General features: G+C 47.8%; 1 protein-coding gene across 2 annotated transcripts in view; it reads left to right on the forward strand.

Annotated features, from left to right (window-relative positions):
• The window catches only part of YJEFN3 (YjeF N-terminal domain containing 3), a 47,081-nt gene extending 23,666 nt beyond the window's left edge, over nt 1-23,415 (forward strand). The window contains exons 3-7 of one of the 2 annotated variants that reach the window (XM_053297129.1): nt 2,232-2,340; nt 12,759-12,869; nt 14,170-14,283; nt 16,153-16,303; nt 22,870-23,415. In XM_053297129.1, the coding sequence (XP_053153104.1) occupies nt 2,232-2,340; nt 12,759-12,869; nt 14,170-14,283; nt 16,153-16,303; nt 22,870-23,069 (685 nt within the window). In that variant the 3' untranslated portion in view covers nt 23,070-23,415. The remainder of the gene's footprint in view (nt 1-2,231; nt 2,341-12,758; nt 12,870-14,169; nt 14,284-16,152; nt 16,304-22,869) is intronic. The other variant, XM_053297130.1, reaches the window with a different exon arrangement.
• The last annotated feature ends 1,259 nt before the right edge of the window (nt 23,416-24,674 follow it).

Here is a 24,674-nt window from a genome sequence, read left to right on the forward strand (position 1 = left end):
TTTAGAGATGAAAGCATCTCTCCCTTCCCATTCTGTCACTCTGACGAATTCCAGGTTAAGAAGATCCCTCTTCGGAGAAGAACTTAAGACCAGCCCTGCTGGATCAGGCCCAAGGAGGCCCATCCAGTCCAGCATCTGTTTCACACAGTGGCCCACCAGATGCCGCTGGAAGCCACAGGCAGGAGTTGAGGACATGCCCTCCCTCCTGCTGTTACTCCCCTGCAACTGGGACTCAGAGGCATCTCTGAGGCTGGAGGTGGCTTATATGTTATGAGAACCAGCCACACTCACAACTGGGAGGGGAGCTGGTCTTGTGGTAGCAAGCATGAATTGTCTCCTTGGCTAAGCAGGGTCTGCTCTGGTTTGCATTTGGATGGGAGACTACTTGTGTGAAGACTGTAAGATATTCCCCTGAGGGGATGGAGTCACTCTGGGAAGAGCACCTCTGAGGTTCCCAGTTCCCTCCCTGGCAGCATCTTCAGGATAGGGCTGAGAGAGACTCCTGCCTGGAGCCTTGGAGAAGCCGCTGCCAGTCTGGGTGGACAATACTGAGCTAGATGGACCAAGGGTCTGACTCAGTGTATATGGCAGCTCCCTATGTTCCTATGAGGGCCTGCACAAGCAGCAAAGAGTTCTGTCTTCTCACTTTAGGAACCCTGGGAATTGTAGTTCTATAGACCCATTGTCTGCTAGAGTTGGAAGGGACCTTAGAGGTCTTCTAGTCCATCCCCCTTGTTCCTCTTCTCCTTTCTCTCCTGCCAAATAGCCCCTCATAAACCCTTAGAATTAGAAGGCAGCTTCCTATGTTCCTAACTGCAAAAGCAAGGAGGACCTCCTTCCCTGGTGCTGTCACTTACCCCTTCCAGCTGGTCTTTTCATGCTTACAGCCCCGTTTGTCATAGGAACATTGGAAGCTGCTTTCTACTGAGTCAGACACTTGGTCCACCTAGTTCGGAATGGTCTACACTACCCAGACCGGCAGCGGCTTCTTCAAGGTTGCAGACAGGAGTCTCTCTCAGCCCTCTCTTGGAGATGCTGCCAGGGAGGGAACCTTCTCCATGCAAGCAGGCAGGTGCTCTTCCCTAATAATAATAATAATAATAATAATAATAATAATAATAATGAGGAGGAGGAGGAGAAGGAGGCAAAAATCCTTTGGGATTTTAGAATACAAACTGATAGGCATTTAGCGCACAATACGCCGGATCTGACAGTCTAAAGTAGCAGCCATTTTGTGTGGGGAGGCAGCCATTTTGTGTGGTGTGGCAGCCATTTTGTGTGTGGTGGCAGCCATTTTGTACCCATGCTGTCCTGAGACAATGCTGCCCGCTGGTGTGTCTGTGTTTAAAAAAAGGACCCCAGCTGGCAGTTCTTAGCTGTGGTTTGATTTCCTGCCACTGCCACTGCAGGCAGCAGTGAAGGTGGAGTTAGAGCCACCTTTAAAGTTTTTCTCGTTGTTGAAAAATAAAAATGAAGGGAGAATGAGTTGGGAATCAAGGCGCATAGCTGGATTCCCCGATGGTCCCAATGATGAACGAGAGAGGAGAGCTGGTCTGGTGGTAGCGAGCATGAATTGCCCCCTTTGCTAAGCAGGGCTAGCCCTGGCTTGCATTTGAGTGGGAGGCTTAATGTGTGAGCACTGTAAGACTTTCTCCTTAGAGGAGGGGGCTGCTCTGGGAAGGGCATCTGCATGCTTGCAGGCCGATGTTCCTGAGTTCAGTCCCTGGCAGCATCTCCAGGTAGGTCTGGGAGAGACTCCTCCTGCCTGGAACCTTGGACAGCTGCTGCCAGTCAGGGTAGACAATCCTGAGCTGGATGGACCAATGGATGGACTCAGCATAAAGCAGCTTCCTGTCTTTCTGTGAGTGGGCCTCCCAAAGTGGGGGGAAAAAACCAAACATTTTCCTTGCACACCTCTAAAACCAACAAGCGATTTGAAGGTGACGGCTGTCTCGGAGGTCCTCTTGATTTGGGGGGACAAACCAAGGTAGAATGCCCCTTTCATGGAGGTTCTGTTTAGCAACCACAGTTCACAGGATGCCGATAGACCACTCTCCGTCTGAATCCAATGATGCTTTTGAAACGTCTAATAAACTGCCCAGATACTAAAGTTTGGGGCAGTGTACAAATTTGATAAATAGATAAATAATGTACAAACAGTATTTTCTGGGTGATGTGGGATTGTGTTTCCCCCTCTGCTCCAACCGCCCACATTTTCATGTCTTTTGCAGCAGAGATGAAGCAGGCGCCATTGAGAGAGAGCTCCTGGAGGAATTCCGGTTTGGACCCCAGCAGCTGATTGAAATCTGGGGTCACTCGTGCGCCATGGCCGTTACCAAGGTAAATTCCCCACCGCTGAGAGCTGAGTAGATGTATGCCTGTGAGGCTGTGCCACCCATTTTTTGGCTCCTAAAAGCACGTTTCTGTGCTGCGCCTGTTGGGTTTCTGCCTGTCATACTGCCCAGGCTCTTGGCTTTTGCTGTTTGTTGTGAGTGGAGGGAGAGGCAGAAAACCTTGCACGGAGCTCTTCTTGGGGACACCGAGTCCATTCACACGATACAAGCTACTTGGGTCAGAGAGAGTTGACCCAAGCAGCCTGTGTTGTCGGGAGGCCTCTTGACAGCTGCTACCGACCCGGGTAGCCCAGATCCGCTACCTGGGCAGAAAGAGAGGTTGGGGGTGGGCGGGGAAGGGAGTCTATCATACCTCACTTTCTGGTCGTCTGCCGCACCGGGGCTCTGAAAACGACTGCCGGGAGTTGTGTCCCCTTAATTCCCATACATCCTGGGGAGGTTTCTCAGTTCAGTTCTAGAACGAAAGCAGGCTCCGTTGCACCACCTCCCCAGGGCAGGCCCAAGGGTTGGCACCTCGCTCCCCCCACCCCCCCAGGCTGAGAAGTGCAGGACCCAACTTTAACTCTTTAACTTTAACTCTTTAACTTTAACTTCCGGCTGCTCATACTCGGGGTCAAATGTCCTGCCTGTGATGGTTTGGGGAGACAACTGGAGATTGTTCCCAGTCTATTATGGGGGGCAAAACGCCAACCCTTCAGAGAGGAAAAGCTGCTGCCCTTTTATTTGGAAATCCAGTCTCAGGCCATTTCCTTCATGAATGCTGAGGTGGGCAATTCGTCTTCAAGGGAAGGAGTGCAGTTTATGAGACTAGCTGTTTGTTGGGACTTGAGATGCAGTGAGCAAAGACAGCTCTGGGTTTGGGGGTGCAGAATGTATTTAGGCCCTTTGAAGACGTTTTTCTCCCTCTCTCACAACACTAGGACCAGGTGCCATCCCATGAAACTGAAGGCCGGGAAATTGAGAACCAACAAGAGGAAATACATTTTTCACACAGCACGCTGTGGACCACCTCCAGGCTCAGAGCGGGATGCCTCTGAATCACAGTTGCAGGGGAGCAAGAGCAGGAGAAAGGGCATGCCCTCCCCTCTGGCCTTTGGGCTTCTCAGGGGCATCTGGTGGGCCACTGTGAGAAACAGAATGCTGGACTAGTTAGACCTTGGGCCTGATCCAGCAGGGCTGTTCTAATGTTCCTAAGAGCAGGGTGAAATCTTAAATCTCACATGACTGTTTGAGATATTGCTGTTAGGGCAGTGCAATATAAAAGGGAGATACAAAAATCTTTGGCTCTGCTATATTCTGGGGCTGTCTATGCTCCTGCCTTCAAGAACTGGTGCCCTTGCTGATTAGGGATGTGCGATTCGGTTCGGATCCGAATCGGCCCGGTTCGGCGGTTCAAATATGAACCAGGCCGTTTCAGATCCGAACCGATTCCGAACCGGTTCGGATCTGAACCGATTCAGATTTTCTGAACCGGTTTGGATGCTCCATAGGCCTGTGCTGATCACCTAGGTCTGCCTAGTGGACAGGCTGAACCTGCTTCTCCCTCCTATATAAGAACACAAGAATAACCCTCCAGTTGCAGGCCCAAGGATCTGTCCAGCATGCTGTTTCACACAGTGGCCCACCAGATGTCTCTGAGAAGCCCACAGGCAAGAGGTGAGCAGAGCATCATGACCTCTCTCCTGCTGCTGCTCCCCTGCAACTGGGATTGAGAGGCATCTGGCCTTTGAGGTGGCCTATAGCCACCAAACTAGTAGCCCTTGATAGACCTCTCCTCCATGAATTTGTCTAAGCCCCTTTTAAAGCCATCCAAGCTGGTGGCCATCACCACATCCCCTGGTAGAGAATTCCATAGATTAATTATGCACTGTGTGGAAAAAGTACTTCCTCTTGTCGGTCCTAAATTTCCTGACCTTCAGTTTCATGGGATGACCCCGGTTCTGGTGCTGTGAGAGAGGGAGAAATTTTTATTTCTGTCCAATCTCTCTACTCCATGCATCATTTTATCTATCATGTCTCCACGTAGTTGCCTCTTTTCCAAAGTAAAGAGCCCCAAATGCTGCAGCCTTGCCTCATAAGGAAGGTGCTCCAGGCCCCTTCTGGGTTGCCCTCTTCTGCACTTTTTCTAGTTCTACAATATCCTTCTTAAGATACGGTGACCAAAGCTATACCCAGTACTCCAAATGTGGCCGTGCCATAGGTTTGTATAAGGGCATTTTTATTTTCAGTCCCCTTCCTAATGATCCCTAGCATGGAATTGGCCTTTTTCACAGCTGCCGCACAGTGAGTGGACACTTTCAACAATCTGTCCACCACAACCCCAAGATCTCTCTACAGCTCAGACCACATTAGTGTATATGTGAAGCTGGGGGTTTTTTTGCCCCAGTATGAATCACTTTATATTTCCTAACATTGAAATGCATTTGCCATTTTGTCGCCCACACACCCAGTTTGGAGAGATCCTTTTGGAGCTCCTCACAATCTGTTTTGGATTTCACTACCCTAAATAGTTTAGTGCCATCTGCAAATCTGGCCTCCTCTTCGCTGCTTACCCTAACTTCAAGATCATTTATGAACAGGTTAAAGAGTACAAATCCCTGGGGGACCCCACTTCCTACATACCTCCATTGTGAAAACTCTCCATTTATTCCTACCCTCTGTTTTCTGTCCTTAAACCAGTGTTCAATCCACACATGAACCTGTCCCCTTATCCCATGACTGCTAAGTTTACTCAAGAGCCTCTTGTTGGGCAACTTTGTCAAAAGCTTTTTTGCAAGTCCATTATGTCAACCAGATCACCTTTATCCACATGCCGACACCCTCAAAGAACTCCAAAAGGTTAGTGAGTCAAGACTTTCCCCCTCAGAAGCCATGCTGGTTCTCCTTCAGCAAGGCCTGTTCTTCTATATGTTTAACAATTTTGTCTTTGAGTATGCTTTGCTGCAATTTCCCTGGCACAGAAGTTAAGCTAACTAGACTGTAGTTTCCCAGATCCCTTTTTGAAAATTGGAGTCTTCTAGTACAGAGCCCTGTTGTAGGGACAAGTTACATATTTTAGCTCGGAGATCAGAAATTCCACATTTGAGTTCCTTCAGAACTCTTGTGTGGATGCCATCCAGCCTTGGCGATTTGTAAATTTTTAATTTTTCAAGTTAGTTTAGAACATCCTCTCTGATCACCTCAAATTAATCCAGTTCTCCAGCCTCCAAGCCTGAGAAGCTCAGGTCCAGAGTGGGTATATGGTCAGTATCCTCTGCCGTGAAGACAGATGCAAAGAGCTTATTCAGCTTCTCTGCAGTCTCCTTATCCCCCTTAACAATCCCTTTTACACCCCTCATCTTCTAAGGGGCCAACCCTTTTCTGCTTCTGATATATTTAAGTAAGTTTTTGTTATTCCCCTTGATTATTCTAGCTCTATATGCTCTAGCTACTTAGGACCAGTAGTTGCACTGATAAAACACTGCAAAAGAAGCAATCTTGCACATTTTAAAACAGTGTTTTACTAATTGTGGTTTGGTGTATCGATTCTTACATCTATATTCTTTCTGGGTTGTTTTCCTGATCTGCAGAGGTGCTCCAGAGTACAGGTAAAGATTCTGCACACAAACAGAATCTTCATGAAGTCGTACATATGAAGCAACATTACGGGTAGCTCTTTTGAAAAGTAAAGTTGTGCCATCGAGTCAATGTCGGCACCTGGCGACCACAGAGCCCTTAAATGACTTGCATCGTCCACAATTTACAAAACCTTTTAAAAAATAATTTGAGATGATGTTCTATTGTGGCACATAGGTTATATATATATTTATAAATTTTAGTATGCTTTTTGTTACCACTATTCAGCCTCATTTAAGATTTATTTACTTCATGAGCTGAGCTTCAGTGGTGGTGGTGGGGATTTTAAAATCTTGTCTCTGGGCCCACTCCAACCTTGTTACGCCCCTGGCTTCTTTGTAGTGCTTGATCAATTCACTTGTGTTCATCAGGCTGGAAAAAAGACCCAAGGGAACTGAAAGCTCTAATAAACTGTGCTTGTGTAAAACATCCAGAAATTAGGGATGCTACAATGGAGCATTCCTAACACATCGCTCCCACCTTTTGGAAGACAGGATGGATAATGGAGAACTCCAAAATCTGGGAAGAAATTCAGATGGAAATTTCACAAGTGTATCTGTCTAGCAGCCCGAGGCACCTTTCTTTGAAGAAGAGCCCGCCTTCCTGTTTCGGCCCCAATAACGCACAACAGTTCTGTGGGGCAGAGACAGCTCTGACCATCTCTGGTGAAATCTGCGGGGCTGGAACACAGTGTTCCTGGCTCTGGGCTCTAGGTTCAGTCAGCGGCAAGAGCAAATTTAGCAAGTTGGCTGGTGTGCACCAGGAGAAATCTGCTCCTGCAACGGTAGCTCCTGTCAGCGGTTTCCTTTGGATGTTAAGCAGAGTGCCTTTTCATTCCCCAACCTTTCCCTTTGCCCTGTTGCTTTTGGACGCCTCGGGCCCTCTTTAATGACTTCATCTGGACTTTTAATTGCTTGCAGGAGTGGCCTGGCGTCTTAGAGGAACGTGACCTCGGCCTCCTCACTGCAGAGGAAATGCCGAGCGGTCTTCAAAGTCCAGCATTGTGCTCCAGGAGGGAGAAATTGGAACAATTTCTCTCCACCTCTCTCCTTGTAAAAAAAAGAAAGAAAGAAAGAAAAGAAAAGGGAGCTGGGATTGCCATCCATCAAGTATCTGACCAGCCTATCGGTATTTCTGCCCCCGGGGCTCTGCATCTGTTATTTTGTTTAATAAACCAAGTATTTTGAGCTGGGGGTGGTGGTGTTAATATTGATATTGATCCCACATGCTGGTCCATGACACTTCACCCCCTGATGAGCCACCACTTGTGAGACTCCGCCCCATTGCGGTTCCGCACACACCCACATTTGCTCTTCCTGCTGCTAACCAGGTAGCTTAAAAAAAAACAAAAAACAAAAAACCAGGCATGGATAATCCTGGTTTAGAGAGAGAGGCACTGGACATGGTGCCTTAAATCGATGGATCAAAACCAACTATTTCCCCAAGAGAGGCAAGCAGAGGAGGTTGCTCTTACTACGAAGCAGAGATCTGGATGCTTCCAAAATCTTCCTCCTCCAAACTTCTCACTGGACTTCGGAGTTCCGATTCACCTGGTCTTGTTTCTAAAGTGGAGCTGATGTATCGGATTCCCCATTGTTGTTTCCTAGTTTTGTACAGAGCGGCACTGCCTGTGTATTTTGTTTATTCGTTCATTTATTTCTTGTTAAATTTATATACTGCCTTTCATTAAAACAATCTCAAGGCGGTTTACAGCAAAATTTAAAAACAAGATTGTAAAAAAGATACAATTAAAATATTAAGCTAAAAATATTTTTTAAAAACTGGTTAAAAATTTAAAACAAAAGCATAAAAGCAATACAGAGTACAAAGAGCAGCAGCAGCAGAGACAATCAAATAAAAGCCTGGGTAAAAAGCCAAGATTTTACACGCTTTCTACAAGCTGTGATGGAGACCGAGGAGCGAATAGAACCAGGAGAGCATTCCAGAGTCTGGGGGCAAAGACAGAGAAGGCCCTGCCCCGCGCGCACGACAGTCGAGCCGCCCTCTTTGTCGGCACTTGGAGCAGAGCCCCCTCAGATGACCTCGTCAAGCGGGCAGCAACCCTGGGGAGCAGGCAGTCCCTCAGGTATCCCGGGCCCAAACCGTTAAGGGCTTTAAAGGTCAAAACCAGCACCTTGAATTGGACCAGGAAACAAACTGGTAGCCAGTGCAGCTCTTTCAGGATGGGTGTGATGTGCTCCCACTGGGCAGCTCTGGACAAAACCCTAGCTGCCACGTTTTGTATTAGCTGCAGTTTCCGGATATTCTTCAAGGGCAGCCCCACGTAGAGTGTGTGACAGTAATCCAGCCGTGACGTGACTAAGGCATGGGTAACCGTGGCCAGATCTGCCTTCTCGAGAAAGGGACACAGCTGGCGCACTAGCCGAAGCCGTGCAAAGGCACCCCTGGCCACCACCTCCACCTGAGCTTCCAAAAGCAGAGCCGGGTCCAGCAATACCCCCAGGCTGCGTACTTGCTCCTTCAAGGGGAGTGCAACCCCATCCAGAACCGGTAGAATCTCCTCATCCCGATTGGCTCTCCTACTGACCCACAGTACCTCCGTGTATGCTTCAGTGCCATTTTAATTCATTTTGTCCATAGGGAGCTCTCCCCTTTACATCAATGAAACAGTGTAAAAAAGTTCTCCTCAGGGATGGAGCCAGCCCATGGGTTCCTCTGGTGCACGGATCTCTGGCAAAGTGGGGGCTTCTTCTGGGGGCTAAGCCACGGACGCTTCCCACTCTGAACTGCCTGGAAGTTTCCTATCACTGCTCCAGATTGTTGAGGGAGATGCTGGCTCTGGGGACACAGGCCGAGCCAAAATGGACACCCCGGACAGCCACCAGGAAGTGAAATTGGAAGGGGCCACTTTGGGGGTTATTGGGGGGGCAAAGGGGGGCAAAATGATGGTCTCCCCAGGAGTAAGAGCCTCTTCTTGGCGGGTGGGGCTACTGTCTTTTCATCCCATCTTTGCCATTTATCTGAAGCATGCTATGGAACAGCAGCCTAGCATCATTCCGAGGGAATATAGCCGGCTTGGGCCCTGGGTATTTAAGAGAACGTCTTCTTCATTATGTGCCCCACCACCCATTGAGGTCGTCCGGAGAGGTCTGTCTCCAGTTGCTGCCAGATCAGCTGGTGGCCACACGTGGGACGGCGCCTTCTTGGTTGCTGCCCCGAGACTGTGAAATGCGCTCCCTGCTGAAATACGATTCTCCCCATCTCTGGTAGTTTTTAAAAAGCACTTGAAAACCCACCTCTTCACCTAAGCCTTCTCAGCTTTTAAAAATTTTAAGTTTTAATCTGCTTTTGATTTTTAGATTGTCTAAATTATTTTAAGATCTTTGTGTATGTTTTAACTTGTTTTATGTTGTTGTTAACTGCCAAGAGATGAAAGTTTAGGGCAGTGTATAGTGGCACAGCGGGGAAATGCTTGACTAACAAGCAGCAGCGACAGAGAAAGATGCTGAAAGGCATCATCTCATACTGCGTGGGAGGAGGCAACGGTAAACCCCTCCTGTATCCTACCAAAGAAAACCACAGGGCTCTGTGGTCGCCAGGAGTCGAAATCGACTCAACGGCACACTTTACTTTTACAAATCTGACAAACAAATAAATAAAATTCCCCACACTTACCCTCGGTTGGCTTTAATGTTTTAGTTTCTGTTTTGATTTGTCTTATGTTTCTTGTAAAACCTCCCAGAGGCACAGGGTTGGGTGATATACAGATATCCTAAATATAATGAAAATGAATAAATAATGTCATCTTGTTGCATGGCTTAGAGGGGCATTGTGAGGGAAACAGCTTAGGCTCAGTGTGTTTACGAGAATGTCTTCTTCGCCATGAGTCCCTCCGCCCATTGAGATCATCCAGGGAGGTCCGTCTGCAGTTGCGATGTAGTGATGGCCAACTACCTGGATGGCTTTAGGAGGGGTTTGGAGAACTTTATGGAGGACAGGGCTATCGGTGGCTACTAGTCGGAGGGCTACAGGCCACCTCCAGCCTCAAAGGCAGGGTGCTTCTGAGTCCCAGTTGCAGGGGAGTAACAGCAGGAGGGAGGGCAGGCCCCTTTCAACTCCTGCCTGTGGCTTCCAGTGGCATCTGGTGGGCCACTGTGCGAGACAGGATGCTGGACTAGATGGGCTTCCTTGGGTCTGATCCAGCAGGGCTGTTCTGATGTTCTTATGTACTTATCTTTCACTATAAACTTGATAATTACCATTTTCACAAGTTAGCCTGCTGCTGCTTCAAACGTTCATGTGTCCACCATCTTGAACTGGGATGGATGACATCATCAAAAATTGTGCTGATGAGATGTCCCTACAACTGAGATGTCCCTACATGAGATGTCCCAATGAGATGTCCCTACAACTGTAGCAAATTTGGTCCAATAGGTCCATGCAATCTGAAGTTGAAAGGGGGAGAGAGAGAGAGAGAGAGAGAGAGAGAGAGAGAGATTGAGAGTGCACTGGGTGATCTCATAAGCTTACTTTCTTTAAGGATAAGAAGGCTGATAAAAATGAATTAATAATGTCATCCTGTAGCATGACTCAGTGGGGAATTGTGAGGGGGATGCACAGACAGTGCTCACGAAACAGACAATGGAGAAATAAGGTGAGATGGGGAGGGGGGTCTTCTCCCGCCCCCCTCCGCAAATCTGAGCTCCATAGAGAACTTTCGACTCTGGCCTAATTTTAAAGCGCAGGGCTTCTGCTCTGACCGTTTTGTGTCAGGTGCCCTTTGGACGACCCTTGATGAAGGCTCTTTTCTGAGAATCCCCCTTTCAGGAGACTAAACTGCCGAGGTCTCAGCAACTGGATGTCTTGAAATAGCAAAGCCCCGCTTTCAGAAAAAGCCGTGGGAGAATGTCAGTTCTCTTTTCATTTTGTCCATCACTAATGCTCGGGTTTTTAAAGATAGCCGAGACGGGCTATTTCGATATCTTCTGCTGCACCCCGTCTGGATGCACAGAGATCTTGGCCAGCCTGGTCCTCCAGTTAGTTAACATCTTTCAGCATCTGGTGGAAGGAAGGGTCTGCTAACAGAACAGATAGAACTGATTTTTTTTGCCAAAACAGTGGTGGGGCTTTTCAATTTTTAATTTTTGCAATGTAAGTGGATGTGGGTGGCACCCTTAATCACATGATAGAGCATCTATTTAGCATGCAGAAGGTCCCAGGTTCCCTCCCTGGCAGCATCTCCAGGAAGGGCTGGGAAAGACTCCTGCCTGAAACCTTGGAAAAGCTGCTGCCATTCAGTGTAGACGAGACTAAGCAAGATGGACCAAGGGTCTGACTCAGTAGAAGGCAGGCTCCTGTGTTCTCATGACAGGGGCCAATGGGGTGAGTCTTCCTTCACTGAGGTAGGGCTGTTTCCAACTTTTCCTCTAGATTTTGGAGCCTTGGAAATACTCAGTCTTTTCCCCAAAAGCAGAGCGGCTGCACTGGGAATTCTCCAATGTCCAGCATGGTGTAGTGGTTAGAGTGTTGGACGAGGACCAGGGAGACCTGAGTTCAAATCCCCATTCAGCCCTGAGACTTGCTGGGTGACTCTGGGCCAGGCACTTCTCTCTCAGCCTAGCCTAAGCTCACAGGGTTGTTGTGAGGAGAAACCTAAGTATGTAGTACACCACTCTGGGCTTCTTGGAGGAAGTGCGGGATATAAAATGTAGATAATAATAATTAATAATAAAAGTTGTTTATTCCTGAATTGTTATTGAGCACCACATATGCACCATTCGCTTTCTGCTCCTTCAGGTCATGTGGTCTTTCCCCATTACTGATGCACACAGATGCATTGCTAAAACACTGCAAAAAAACCAAAAAAGTGGGGGGGGGGATCAATGTGATTGTGTACATGGCCACATAAAGATTTTTTAATGTGATGTTTTGGCAAAGCTCAGGACAGTCCAGCACATGTTTCTGTGCACATTGCTTTTTTGTGGGGGGGGGGGGCAGTATTTTAGCGTGTTTTATTATGCACATGTGTATGCCCCGTCAACACTGCATAACACACCATATAAAGGGTTGCTGCCCGCTGGACGAGATCACCTGAGGGGGCTCTGCTCCGGGTGCCGACAATGAGGGAGGCTCAGTTGTCGTGCAGGCGGGACAGGGCCTTCTCTGTTGCTGCCCCCAGACTTTGGAATGCTCTCCCGGTGGCCATTCACTCCTCAGACTCCATCACAGTTTTTAGAAAGCTTGTTAAATCTTGGCTTTTTATCCAGGCCTTTACATGATTGCTTTTATTGCTGCTTCTGTGTGTTTTTATCCATGTACAGTTTTTTGTTTGTATATTATATATTTTAAATCAGGTTTGCTTTCATATTTTTAGCTTAATACTTTTAACTGTCATTTTTATTATATGTTTTTTAACTTTTGTAAACCGCCTTGGGATTGTTTTTAATGAAAGGCGGTATATAAGCTCAACAATAAATAAATAAACAAACAAACAAACAAACAAACAAACAAACAAACAAATAAGTGGTGCGATAGATGTATGATTGGCTCAAGATTGCTTCATTGTCCTGTTTTAGTGATGCATGTGTATGCATCCTTAAGAGAAATGCTGAAAATCGTGTGTGCACAATGCTCCGAGTGAAATTCGGAAATGAAAACTGAAACAGCAGAGGATTCATTCTGCATCTGCTTAGTCCTGGGAAAGAAAACCCAGTAAATTTGGAAGTCCAAAATGTGCATATGGAGAATTCTGGAGAATTTCTCTCTCCCTCTCATCTTTGAATCTGGGTGATGCTGTGTTTTTTATTTCATCGGTCTCTTCTTCCGCAGGTTTTCCCTCTGAGATCTCTGCCAAAGAAGCAGCCGACGCTGCTGGTGATTTGTGGCTGTGAACAGAATGGGGCCATTGGTCTGGCATGCGCCCGGCATCTGCGTGTGTTTGTAGGTACCCCCTTCTGTGTTTCTCCAGGGTGGCTCTTTACGGCTTGGAAATGCTCTGGGCTTGTCCATGCGATGCGACGGGTTCCACTGTTGTATCGGAAGGCTTATTCTTTCTCCCCAAGAACAGTGCGAGGGTCGCTGGGGTGAAGACCAACCCTAAAATGTGGTGGGAGTAGTTTTTTGAGGCTAACAATTCTGCCAAAGTTCAGCACTGAATTCTCACAAGGTTCTGACTGTGAGGGTACTGCAGGAGGCAAGGCTAGCGAGGAGGGCTGCACTCATTTCCGATGCAAAGTGTGCCTCCGTTTTGGAGGCCTGCAGAGAGACAGCAGATGCAGCCCGATGGGAATGCTGACTTGGCAACCTGTTAACACCATCTGTGGCTGGCCTACAAATCTCCCTGAAATCTCTTTTCTCCGCCAGAATTGTTGCTGCTAACAAGGAGCTCCCAAACAATAATTTGGGTAATACTGAAGGGAAGAATTCAAGACTGTCCTTGCTGGATCAGATGAAAGGTTCATCTGGTCTCAGAATCTTGTTTCCAAAAGTGGCCAGCCGGATGCCTCAAGGGAAACCCTGTCATGCCCCCCTCAGCAATAGGCATTCAGATAGACTGCCTCTGAAGATGGAGGTTCTGCTTAGCTATAATTCAGAACGAAATCCACTTTAATGGTTTGCATCAAGGACTCATCTAATCCAGTATTCTTCCCCTCCCCTGGCACTCTGGGAAGGTCACAAGCAGGACATGAAGGGGACACCCATATCCCATCACCTGGCAATTAGATATAGACTACCTCTGGATATGGAGGCTCCATTCGGGGGAATATCTGTTTTGCAGACAATATCAGGGAGTCTGCAAAAGCCCGTCACGTGTTGTATTTTGGTTGCTGTACAGGATGACAGCTGGTGCTGCATTGCAGCTAAGAGATGTTGCTACCAATCTCCGAAGTCCCCAATTCGAATCTTGCTTCTGCTGTGAACTCACTTTGCAGTCTTAATCATGCCACAGTTTCTCAGCCTCTTGCTTACATCTCTGTCCGGGGGATAATAACCCTATAAGGTGTTTGCAAAGATCTAAACAAGATAACATTTAAACGAATGGAAAAGCACTGATAAAGCTCTGCAAAAAAAGCCATCCTGAGGGGACTCCATGCAATTATATTAAGATGCAAGAGAATGGTGAGGCGTTATTGATTCCAATAGCCAACTGATAGTTATTCATTCCAACAGGAAGTAGAGAAAAATAGAGCAATTTCCCCTTCTTTCCCCATCCCTCATAACCTCATCCTTCCCATTCCAGGAATACGAACCAACAATCTTCTACCCAAAGAGGTCCCCAAATCCCCTCTATCGCGACTTCACCACACAATGTGAGAAAATGGATATTCCTTTCCTCTCCTATCTGCCGGCAGAGGTGAGAAAAGTGTTCAGTTTTATTTTATTTTATTGCCAGAGAGAGACAGTGAGTTTTTGCCCCAAATCCTCACATGTTCCGACTGCATGCTGAGGTTTCGTCTTTCCATCCGAACATGGCATGCACTGATTGGCTAGCACTCGTGACATCGCCAGGAGACCACCCCCCTGTCTTTTCAACCCACACATACTGAGCATCCTCCTGGGTCACTTGTGGGGGGTGGGGGAAACATATTCTGCAAATCGGAAGCAAAAGGTTGGCTGTGCAAGGTGCTGATTGGCCAGTCCCTGTGACGTCAGCAGGATGACACTACCCTGCAATCCTCAGAGTAGTTTTGCCCTTTAAAACAGTCCTTAAAAAAAACCAAAATTAGACATTCAGACTGTGCTTTTTGGAAATTTAGAAAGGTGGACAGCCCACCTGAAGAATGGAAAGGAAGAAGAGGATCCATCATTTGATTCACTGATGCGCACGTCTGTTGTTTCAATTGCTTAGGCAGGAGGAATCTGGTCTCATCCCAGAGCGGACCTTTTAAAAAAGATTATGTCTGTCTTCTTCACCCTCACTGTGGCTAACTTTGAGAACGCTTGATCTCCAAGATTTTGTGCAGAGGGTGTTGCCCCCAAACAGGTCCTTATAGGGAGTGGAATTCATTTGCAGAAGAATTAAGCAAATCCCTTGTTACCTCTTTGGGTATTTCTGCACAGCAGCTCTCCCCATGGCCAAAGCCTTGTGGCCCCAAATTGAACATCAGAGTAGATGCAAAAAGATGCCAGAGGCAAAGATGGCTTGCTCACAGCTTCTTTTATAACATATTTGGTCCTGAGTTCTTGGAACTGCTCTGCAGGAAACGTTTTGGGTTACCGGTACGAAACAGGGGTACGTGTGGTTTTCAGAAACCACTAGACCTTGGCTCCTGGAGAAGGCTTCATAACTTCAGCACTGGGAGGGAGGGAGGGAAAGAGATATTTCTAATGAGCTTTTCTAGGGCTCTGCCATCAAAAGCAGCAATCGGATAGGGGCGTAGCTATAATTGAACAAAAGGGTTCAAAGAACACGGGCCCCCAGCTCCTGAGGGCCCTCCAGATCCATCCCTCCCTATTTTCTTCATTGTCTCCCTCACCCTGGGGGGCCGCCCGAGAAAGGGATGAACACGGGCCCCCTCTCCCCTAGCTATGCCCCTGAATTATGCTCCAAAGTGCCTCTCATGAAACAAACGTCTGTTGCTAAATTGCTACGAAAACCCCAAACTGCTAACTGCAGTCTTGTGGTCTACTCTTGGGGAGAAGCCACCCATGATGCCAGGCATTCTTAAAATAACGGGATCCTTTGGCAGGGTACTAATTAGGGCGGCAGTCGAATGAAATGTTGTTGAAATGATAGGTTATGACCAAGATTGTTAGGGCTATGCCAATGGTTGTCCATAAACATTTTTGGGGTGAAAGATGTGATTTTGAGGTCCCCCTGAAATATTCCATGAGAAAAACAGTATCGTGTAAATACTGACTTTTCTCCGTGTCGGTTTGCAACCATCAGTAACTGCCCTTGCGGCTGTCTCCCCGCAGTTAGGGCTGCCTTCTTTTTCACAAAGTGATCCTAACCAATCAAGGATCCTGTAGGGAATGCAATGATATAGCCAATCAGCTCTGGCTACAGGACAACATGGCCGAGAGCAAAATAAGTGTACTGAGACTGGGCAAAAGACAACCTCATAGGTTGTCATCCTCATCCAAGAGGATGACAAGGATCCCTGGTTAGTAGTCCCGACTCTGACTCTACTGCATCCTAGGAGGACATGTTTTAACTAACACTAACGCTCTCTCTCTCTCCTCCTCCTCCTCCTCTCTCTCCCCCTGCCTTTCCTAACAGGTCCAGCTCATCAGTGATGCCTACAACCTAGTGATTGACGCAATGCTAGGCGTGGAATCGAACCTCGGTGATCTGGCGGAGACTTACGTCAGCATCCTGTCTACCCTCAAGCAAATCCGGATCCCGCTTGTCAGCCTTGACATCCCCTCTGGTATGAACAGCTTGAAACATCTGCTCTCTCTGGTGTTTTATGCGGTGCATCCGTCGTATTTGTGCTGATGTTGCATTGACCCCACAAATTCAGTCTATTTGTACACAAGTCATTGCCTTCCGCTGAGTTAGAACTTTGGTCCATCTAGTATTGTCTACAATGGCCGGCAGCAGCTCTTGGGGTTTTTTAGATGGAGTCTCACCCAGCCCTCCCTGGAGACGCTGCCAGGGATTGAACCTGGGACCTTCTGCATGCAAAGCAGATATTTCACCACTGAGCTGAAACATACAAGCTTGCCTCTTTTTGAGTCAGACCATTGATCCACCGAGCTCAGTACTGCAAGAGCTCTCTGGTGTATCCGAGCTGAGACTTTCCCAGACCTATCGAGGGATGCTGCCAGACTGGATCTGGGTCCTTCTGCATGTAACGCAGGCACTCTGCCTTTCCCCTGTGGAATCTCCCCTAAACATAGGGAACTGCCTTCCACTGAGTGCTTGTGTGAAGTATCTGGTGGTGCAGAAGTGGGCTTGGTGTTCATGCGCAGGGGCATATATAGGGTGGGGCAGGCAGGGCACATGCCCTGGGTGCCACTTGAAGGGGGGCGCAAATTCCTAAAATTATTATTTTTTAAAAAAATGGCCACCAAAACCAAAATGGCCACCGTGCATGCTCAAATGGACTCTGTGAGGCCCTAGGCCATGCCAGGCCTCACAGAGGCCATTTGAGCATGCACGGTGGCCATTTTGTTTTCAGTGGCCATTAAAAAAAATATTTTTAAAAATGGCCATGCACATGCTCAAATGGTATCTGCGAGGCCCTAGAGGCCAGCAGTGGGAGGGGTAACCTTTTCAGACACCCCCCTCCCACGGCCTATAGGAAGCACCCAAAAGGGGCTACAGGTTAAAAAAAATTTAATTTAATATAATATAATATAAATCACTGTTCACATATTCACTTTAGCACTATGTACAGAGAATCAGGGCCTGTGAATACTGAGCTGAAGCTTATGAGCTAAGATTGTATTCATTTGCTCTTACTTTGCTTCTTATGATAAGTGAGTTAAATGTGATGTCTTAATAATATGGCTATTAATGGTGAGTTTGTCTTTGAATCAGTGTGAAATCCTTAATATTAAGGCCCACTGGGAGTTTCTTGCTCTCTTTCTCTCATTTTAACTGTCTTTCTGAAAGACTAGAATATATCCCAAGCAGCGACACAGTTTACTCTGCATATCCTTTAATTATTTTCAGAGTATCTGGGAAAAGCCAAATTCTCCATTGATTTTTAAAACTTATGTAATAGTGATGCTACAATGCATAGCAGAGAATTAGACAGGCACTTCTGTTTAGTTTTCCAAGTACACCTCCACATAGTATCTGAGTATTTCATGAGCCCCAGCATACTGAAATTTGTAGTTTTCCAGCATTTTTTTGGTCTGGCTATGTCCACTTCTAAATAGTTTTTGAAAGATTAAAAGATTAACGAGTTTGACTTGTATTTTTCAGCTGATATTATGGTAAAGTTATCTGAAAGATGGGTGTCAGATGCTTGGACAGGGGCGCAATTTCAGTGCTTGCCCCAGGCGCTATTTTCCCTAGATACGCCTCTGTTCATGCGCATCTGCTTATCTGTATGTGCGCATCAGAGAAAGATTTTTTTAAAAATTACTGCTACCAAAGAGCTGAGCAAAATAATGAATGTAGTTTATCAATAAGTTCAAATAGTCTCATTATTGAAGAGAACGTCTTCTTCACCATGAACCCCACTGCCTGTTGGGATCATCTAGCGAGGTTCGCCTGCAGTTGCCGCCAACTCGTCCGGCAGCTACTCGGCAACGGGCCTTCTCCATTGGTACATAGGAACATAAGAAACTGCCATATAGACCATTGGTCTATCTAGCTCAGTATTGTCTCAGACTGGCAGCAGCTTCTCCAAGGTTGCAAGCAGGAATCTCTCTCAGCCCTCTCTTGGAGATGCTGCCAGGGAGGGAACTTGGAGCCTAGTTGCTCTTCCCAGACTGGCTCCATCCCCTGAGGGGAATATGTTCCAGTGCTCACACATCAAGTCTCCCATTCAAATGCAACCAGGGCAGACCCTGCTTAGCTAAGGGGACAAGTCATGCTTGCTACCACAAGACCAGACTTGCTACCACAAGACAAGACTTTGGAATGTGTTCCCTGTTGAAATCAGAGGCTCCCCATCTCTGGCAACTTTTAAAAAGCCACTGGAGATGCATTTATTTTATTCACCCAGGCTTTTAATTAGATTTGTTTGTTTGTTTGTTTGTTTGCTTAATTAGATTTCTTGATTGATTGATTTGATTTCTACACCGCCCTTCCAAAAATGGCTCAGGGTGGTTTACACAGAGAAATAATCAATAAATAAAATGGGTCCCTGTCCCCAAAGGGCTCACAATCTAAAAAGAAACACAAGACAGACACCAGCAACAGTCACTGGAGGTCCTGTGCTGGAGATGGCTAGGGCCAGTTACTCTCCCCTTGCTAAATCAAGAGGATCACCACGTTAAAAGGTGCCTCTTTTAAATTTTTAATGCTGGTTTTAAATGATTTTAATGTTAATGTCTTTTAATGTTTAAATGATTTTAATTGTTTAATTGATTTAGTTTTGATTTTAACTGTTAATTGATTTTAATTGTTTTTATTTGTTGTAAACCGCCCTGAGCCATTTTTGGAGGGGCGGTGTATAAATCAAATAAAGAATAAATAAAATAAAATAAAATAAAATAATAAAATAAAATAAAATAAAATAAAATAAATAAAAATCCTTTCCACAGTAAGAAGTTGACACGTGGTAGGGTGGTTCTCACGGTTGGCGTTAGGGTAGGAGAGACCCCCTTCCCCTAATTCGGGAGCTGCTCACAGTTCTGGAGGGCCATTGTGGGAATGTTACAAGCAAGGTAGAAGGTTTGTCTGCAAGCCGGGCACGGAGGAGGGAGGTGTGGGGTGCTTCCCCTCCACCCTCACTCTGGAGCTGGGTACAAGTTCTGCACTTCCCACCCGTGCCTTCCTCCGTGCAAGCTCACAGACGAGAGGCCCTCCTCTACCTTAGGAACATAGGAAACAGCCAAATACTGAGTCAGACCCTTGGTCCATCTCGTTCAGTATTGTCTACACAGACTGGCAGCGGCTTCTCCAAGGTTGCAGGCGGGAGTCTCTCTCACAGCCATTCCAGGAGATGCCAGGGAGGGAACTAGGAACCTTCTGCACGCAAGCAAGCAAGCAAGCAAGCAATGCAGATGCTCTTCCCAGAGTGGCCCTATCCCCTGAGGGGAAGATCTTACAGAGCTCAAACATCTAGCTTCCCATTCAAATGCAAACCAGGGAAGATCCTGCTTAGCAAAGGAGACCAGTCATGCCCGCTGCCACAAGACCAGCTCTCTTTCTCCTTTGCTTGTCGAATTCTCACAATGACCAGTCGGGTTAGGGGAGGGGGCATCTCCTATGCCCATTGCGAGAACAGTCCTAGTAACAGTGCCCCTGCTAACTGGGCAAAGAGGCACCTTTTACCATGGTGGTTCTCTTTATTTAGCAGGGGGAGAGTAACTGGCCCTCTCCACCCCCAGCACAGCACCCCTCCAGTGACTGTTGCTGGTGTTGATCTTATGTTTCTTTTTAGATTGTGAGCCCTTTGGGGACAGGGAGCCATCTTATTTATTTGTTATTTCTCAGCCATTTTTGGAAGGGCGGTATAGAAATTGAAATAATAATAATAAATAATAATAACTGTCTCTATGAAGCTGCCTTCTCCTGGGCACTTTCCTGCTTAGCCGCTCAACAGCGGCAAAATGCTTCCGTCCAGGCAAATCCCATTCAAAATGTAAATAGCAAAGCTACCAGCAGGGGGAGCAGTCTTCCAGAAACTAACAACTCGGGAAAAGCAGCAACCTTTTTACGCCAGACACACAACGTTTTGTCAATAAACCGCAGCGATTAAATTCGAAACAAGGCATCGGAAATGTGAACGGCACCCTGCTGCCCGCGTCGGGACTGCGGTGTCACAACACAGGAAGTGTGGAAGCACACTTCCGAGATACGCCGTGACCCCATTGCAGGGTCTACTCTGGAAAGCGCCCTGAGTCAGGCCTATGGCCCGCCTCGCTCAGCACTGTCTGCACTGACCGGCAGCAGAGTTTCAGACAGGGGTCTTTCCCAGCCCTCTGTAGAGATACCAGGATTTGAACCTGAGACCTTGCGCATGCAAAGCAGAGGCTCTGCCATTCACCTGTGGAGTCCCTCGTAAAGAGATGAAGCTGCTTTATACTGAGTCAGACCCTTGGCCCACCTAGCTGAGTACTGTCTGCACTGGCTGGCAGCATTTCTCTGGTGTTTCCGTCCGACGAGGGTCTTTCCCAGCCCTACCTGCAGAAGCTGCTGGGGCCTTCTGCGTGCAAAGCAAATGCTCCACCACTCCCCCCCCCCGCTCTAAACAGAGGCGCCATGCCTGAAATAGCGATGTGGCAGCCAGAAATGCGACAGGAATGCATCCCCTGTTGAATACCTGCCTCTCACTGGGCGATGGAAGGTGACGGAGCTGGGCCAGGGATATAAAAGGCAGGCTTGTGAGGATGGAATGTGCCACATTTGGCCGTCTGTGTAGCGCCAAGCATGGGAATGGTTCCCTCCGCATCTCTGCCCTCCCCAGCTTCTCTCTGAGCTTGGCCCTCTCCTCACACCTGAGCGCCGGGCTGAACAGCCTGCTCCCTTGTTTGCCCTTCCGGCCCCCGCCCGGCCCCGAGCCCTTGCCCAGACGCAAACAGTAGCTAGCCGGCTGGAGGGGGCCGCTGCGAAGCTGCAGCCGAGACATGATGTCATGGCCCAGCTCCCTGGGCTGTGTCTGGCCAGCGGCCACCACCGGGGCCTGCTTTCGCCATCAGGGAGAGAGGAATGTGCTCCGCGGAAGAACAAACAGGCCGCCACGGTGGACCATGTCTGTGTCCAGCCCCACCGAGGAAGAGGCCAGCTCCGTGCCGGCCCCGGCTGAACGGAGGCGCTTCCGGGCGGGCGGGTGGGCAGAGAGATGGCTGCAAGTCTGCTGGAGGGTACAGAATGAGGGAGAGGCCTTCCCACTTTGGTCTCCCAGATGTTGGCTGGTCTTCTCCTCTACCTCGGTTTCCCCACTGGGTTCCTTCCTTCCTTCCTTCCTCTCACTAGGTTCCTTCCTCTTCTCTGTGCCTCAGTTTCGTCTGTGAGTTCCTTCCCTCCCTCCCTCCCTCCTTCCTTCACAACTTCCTTCCCTCCTCTACCTCAGTAGGCCTCTTTGTCTCCTCTGTGCCTCAGTTTCCCCACTGTGTTCCTTCCTTCGTTCTCTATCTATCTATCTATCTATCCCTCTCGCCTGACATGTGCAACCCTAGGCGAGTACACAAGTTAAAATACAATCTAAAAACAGGATAAAATGATTAAAACAATTATGCTAGAAAACCACTCAGAAGTAATTAAAAGCCTGAGAAAACCGTTGTGTCTTAAGGGTCTTTATAAAAACAGCCAGAGATGGAGAAACTCTGATTTTTAACAGGGGCTGAATCCCAGAGCCTTGGGGGAGCTACAGAGAAGGTCCGGTCCCGAGTAGCACCCAAATGAGCTGGTGGTAGCCGTAACCGGACCTCGCCAGGGCTCAGATGATCTTAATAGGCGGGAGGGTTCATGGCAAAGGAGGCCCTCTCTTAAATACCCTGGACTCAAGCCATTGAGGGCTTTATAGGTAACTAGTATTTTTTAGCCCGTTACAATAACGGGCGCTAGCCTTCCCTTCCCTCCCCCCCCCTTGCCTCTTTCCTCTCCCTTGCCCCTTCTAATTTTTTCCCCCCCATCCAGTTTCCCTCTGGGCTCCGGGCCCGCCGCCACCATTCTCCCTCCCGCCCCCGCCTGCCTCCATGCCCGCCTGCCTCCATGCCGCGGCAAGGACCCCGGGGCCGGGCGCCGCCGTCTTTGGAGTTTTTGGCCAGCGCGGGCCCTTCGCTTTCGGCCTCCGTGCCACCGCCGGTCTCCCCGCCCGGGCCAGGGCTGCCCGCTACCGCCGGCCTCCACTCCGGCCCCCCACCGGCCCAGTCTCTGTCTCTTTTGGCCGTGGCGGCGGCTCTGCCGCTGCCTCGGCCAATTTTCTCCGCCGCACCTTCCCGGCTTCTTCTGGGCGGCCGCTTGGCCGCCCAACATGGCCGCCAGGTGCCGGCGGTTGTGTCTCTCTGCCCTCCCTGCTTCGCGCATGCCCAGAGCGACCATCGGAGGCACGAACACACGCCTTGGTGTCCGTCCACGGACGGACACCAAGGCTTTTATTAGAGAGGATAACCAGCAACTTGTATTTCGCTTGGAAACATATTGGCAGCCAGTGCAGTTCTTTTAAGATCGGTGTTATATGGTCCCTCTCTTCTGGTTTTCTGGCTGTTCTTCTGTTCTTGTTCTGAAAGGGTCTCATAGACCCCTAATACCTCCCTTGTGCATTTTCTTCTTCTTCATATGTCCTTGGTCTGGTGGGGTCTAATAGACCCCTGATACTTTACGTGTACATTTTATCTTCTTATGTTCTCACCCTCTTTTTCTCTTCAGGATGGGATGTGGAGACTGGCACCAGTGATGGTATTAGCCCAGATGTCCTCGTCTCATTGGCTGCCCCTAAGCAATGTGCCACACGCTTCATGGGGAAGCACCATTTGGTCGCTGGCCGCTTTCTTCCTTATGACGTGCAGAAGAAATTCGAACTCAATTTGCCAGAGTACCCTGGCACGGAATGTGTGGTTGCTCTTTAAGGGTCTGGAGATGTCGGTGGCACGTCAAGTGAGCCTTCCGGGTTTTTCTGGCCACCAAAAGAACCCCTTGCTTGCATATCTGGAATGGTGACACAGAGAGAACTCCCCCAGTATTATTTACAATCTCACTTTCTAGAATTTGGTATATCTGACAGCTGGGTGATTGTTAAAATCTTGCTTTATATGTTGTATGCAAAGATACCTGGTTCATCATAATCTGCCCCACTTCCCCTTCAAGAGGCCTTTGGTTTTAAAATAAATTATGAGATTCATCTATAAATGCATTTCAAAATAACTTTTATGATTCCCATTAAAATGTCCACCAATATTTTATATTTTGCAGAAAGCAGAGTTCTTTTTTTTTAATTGTCTGCTTATTGTGGATATTTTCCTGCATCGAAACGCAACCCTTTCCTCTCATTTTATCTTCCAGTTCCTTTAAGGACATCCTTAGTGGGCAAAACGTACGCAGGATCCATCCGGACGTAGCCTCACCACCCTCAGTCAAATGCACCCATTCCTCTCTAGTGTAGAGTTCTGAAAAGTCCTGTTCTGCAAGTTAAAGTGGAAGTTGGCTGTACAGGGCACTGATTGGCTGGGCCTCTGTGACATCACAGAGAAGCCTTCCCCACAATACTTGGAGCAGTTTTGCATTCTTTCAAAGATTCTTTCTTCCTCTTCTGACAAATGAAATGAATGCCTAAATATTGTTTATGCTGATCTTAAAAAATAATTTAATTAGGTATAGGGGGAAAAGCAAGGCTGATAGCTGAGTCAGCGTTCAGTTTGCTGGTTTTTTTGGAAGGGTGGTATAAAGGGTTTTTTTGGGGGGGGGATGAATGTCTGTCATTTTAGTTATGAAGTCTGAAACTAGCTGAGCTCACTCCAAAGTTCAGGGACTGCTGTAAACTCTTTTAGAGTATCTCTGTCTTCACCTTTACAGCTTCTAGAATATGCCTGTCTTCAGTCTAATGCCTTATATAAGACAACTGTCTTCAACTTAGTTCCTTTATAGAAGAGGAACTTCATCCTACCTATTTGTTATTACATCTGTCTTCACTCAAATGATAATATATTACATCGGTCTTTACCCTCATTCCTTACATCACATCTGTCTCCCCGCTCATGGACCTTGTAAGGCCACACAGTCTGACCCAAGGCAGTGGATTAGATTAAACTCTCTTTGCTAGAAGGACATCTATTAAACTTGCGTTACCCCATCGAGTGGCTCTCAACTTTACTAAAACTCTCATGTAACAGCAGCCTTTACTGCCCCCATGTTCCATGAGAGATCTTTGTTACAAGAGGATCCTGCAAAACCCAGGAGAGGATGCTTGAGTTTGGGATTTTTTTAAAAAAATCTGGGCACCGTGGGATGCTCCTGAGAAACCCCTGGAGAGTCACTGCCAGTTTGTGTAGACGACGCTGAGCAAGGTGGACCGGGGAGTCTGACCTGTCAGGAAGCCGCTTCTGATGTTCATGTGCTCAGCATGAACACTTAAGGTATGGGGAGTGGCCGTTTCACACACAGGAAAATGTCAAAGGCAAGAGTCTCTCCCAGTCCTACCTGGAGATGCTGGCAGGGGTTGAACCTGGAACCTTCTG

Source organism: Hemicordylus capensis, chromosome 2 (assembly GCF_027244095.1).
Source record: "Hemicordylus capensis ecotype Gifberg chromosome 2, rHemCap1.1.pri, whole genome shotgun sequence".
Taxonomy (NCBI): domain Eukaryota; kingdom Metazoa; phylum Chordata; class Lepidosauria; order Squamata; family Cordylidae; genus Hemicordylus; species Hemicordylus capensis.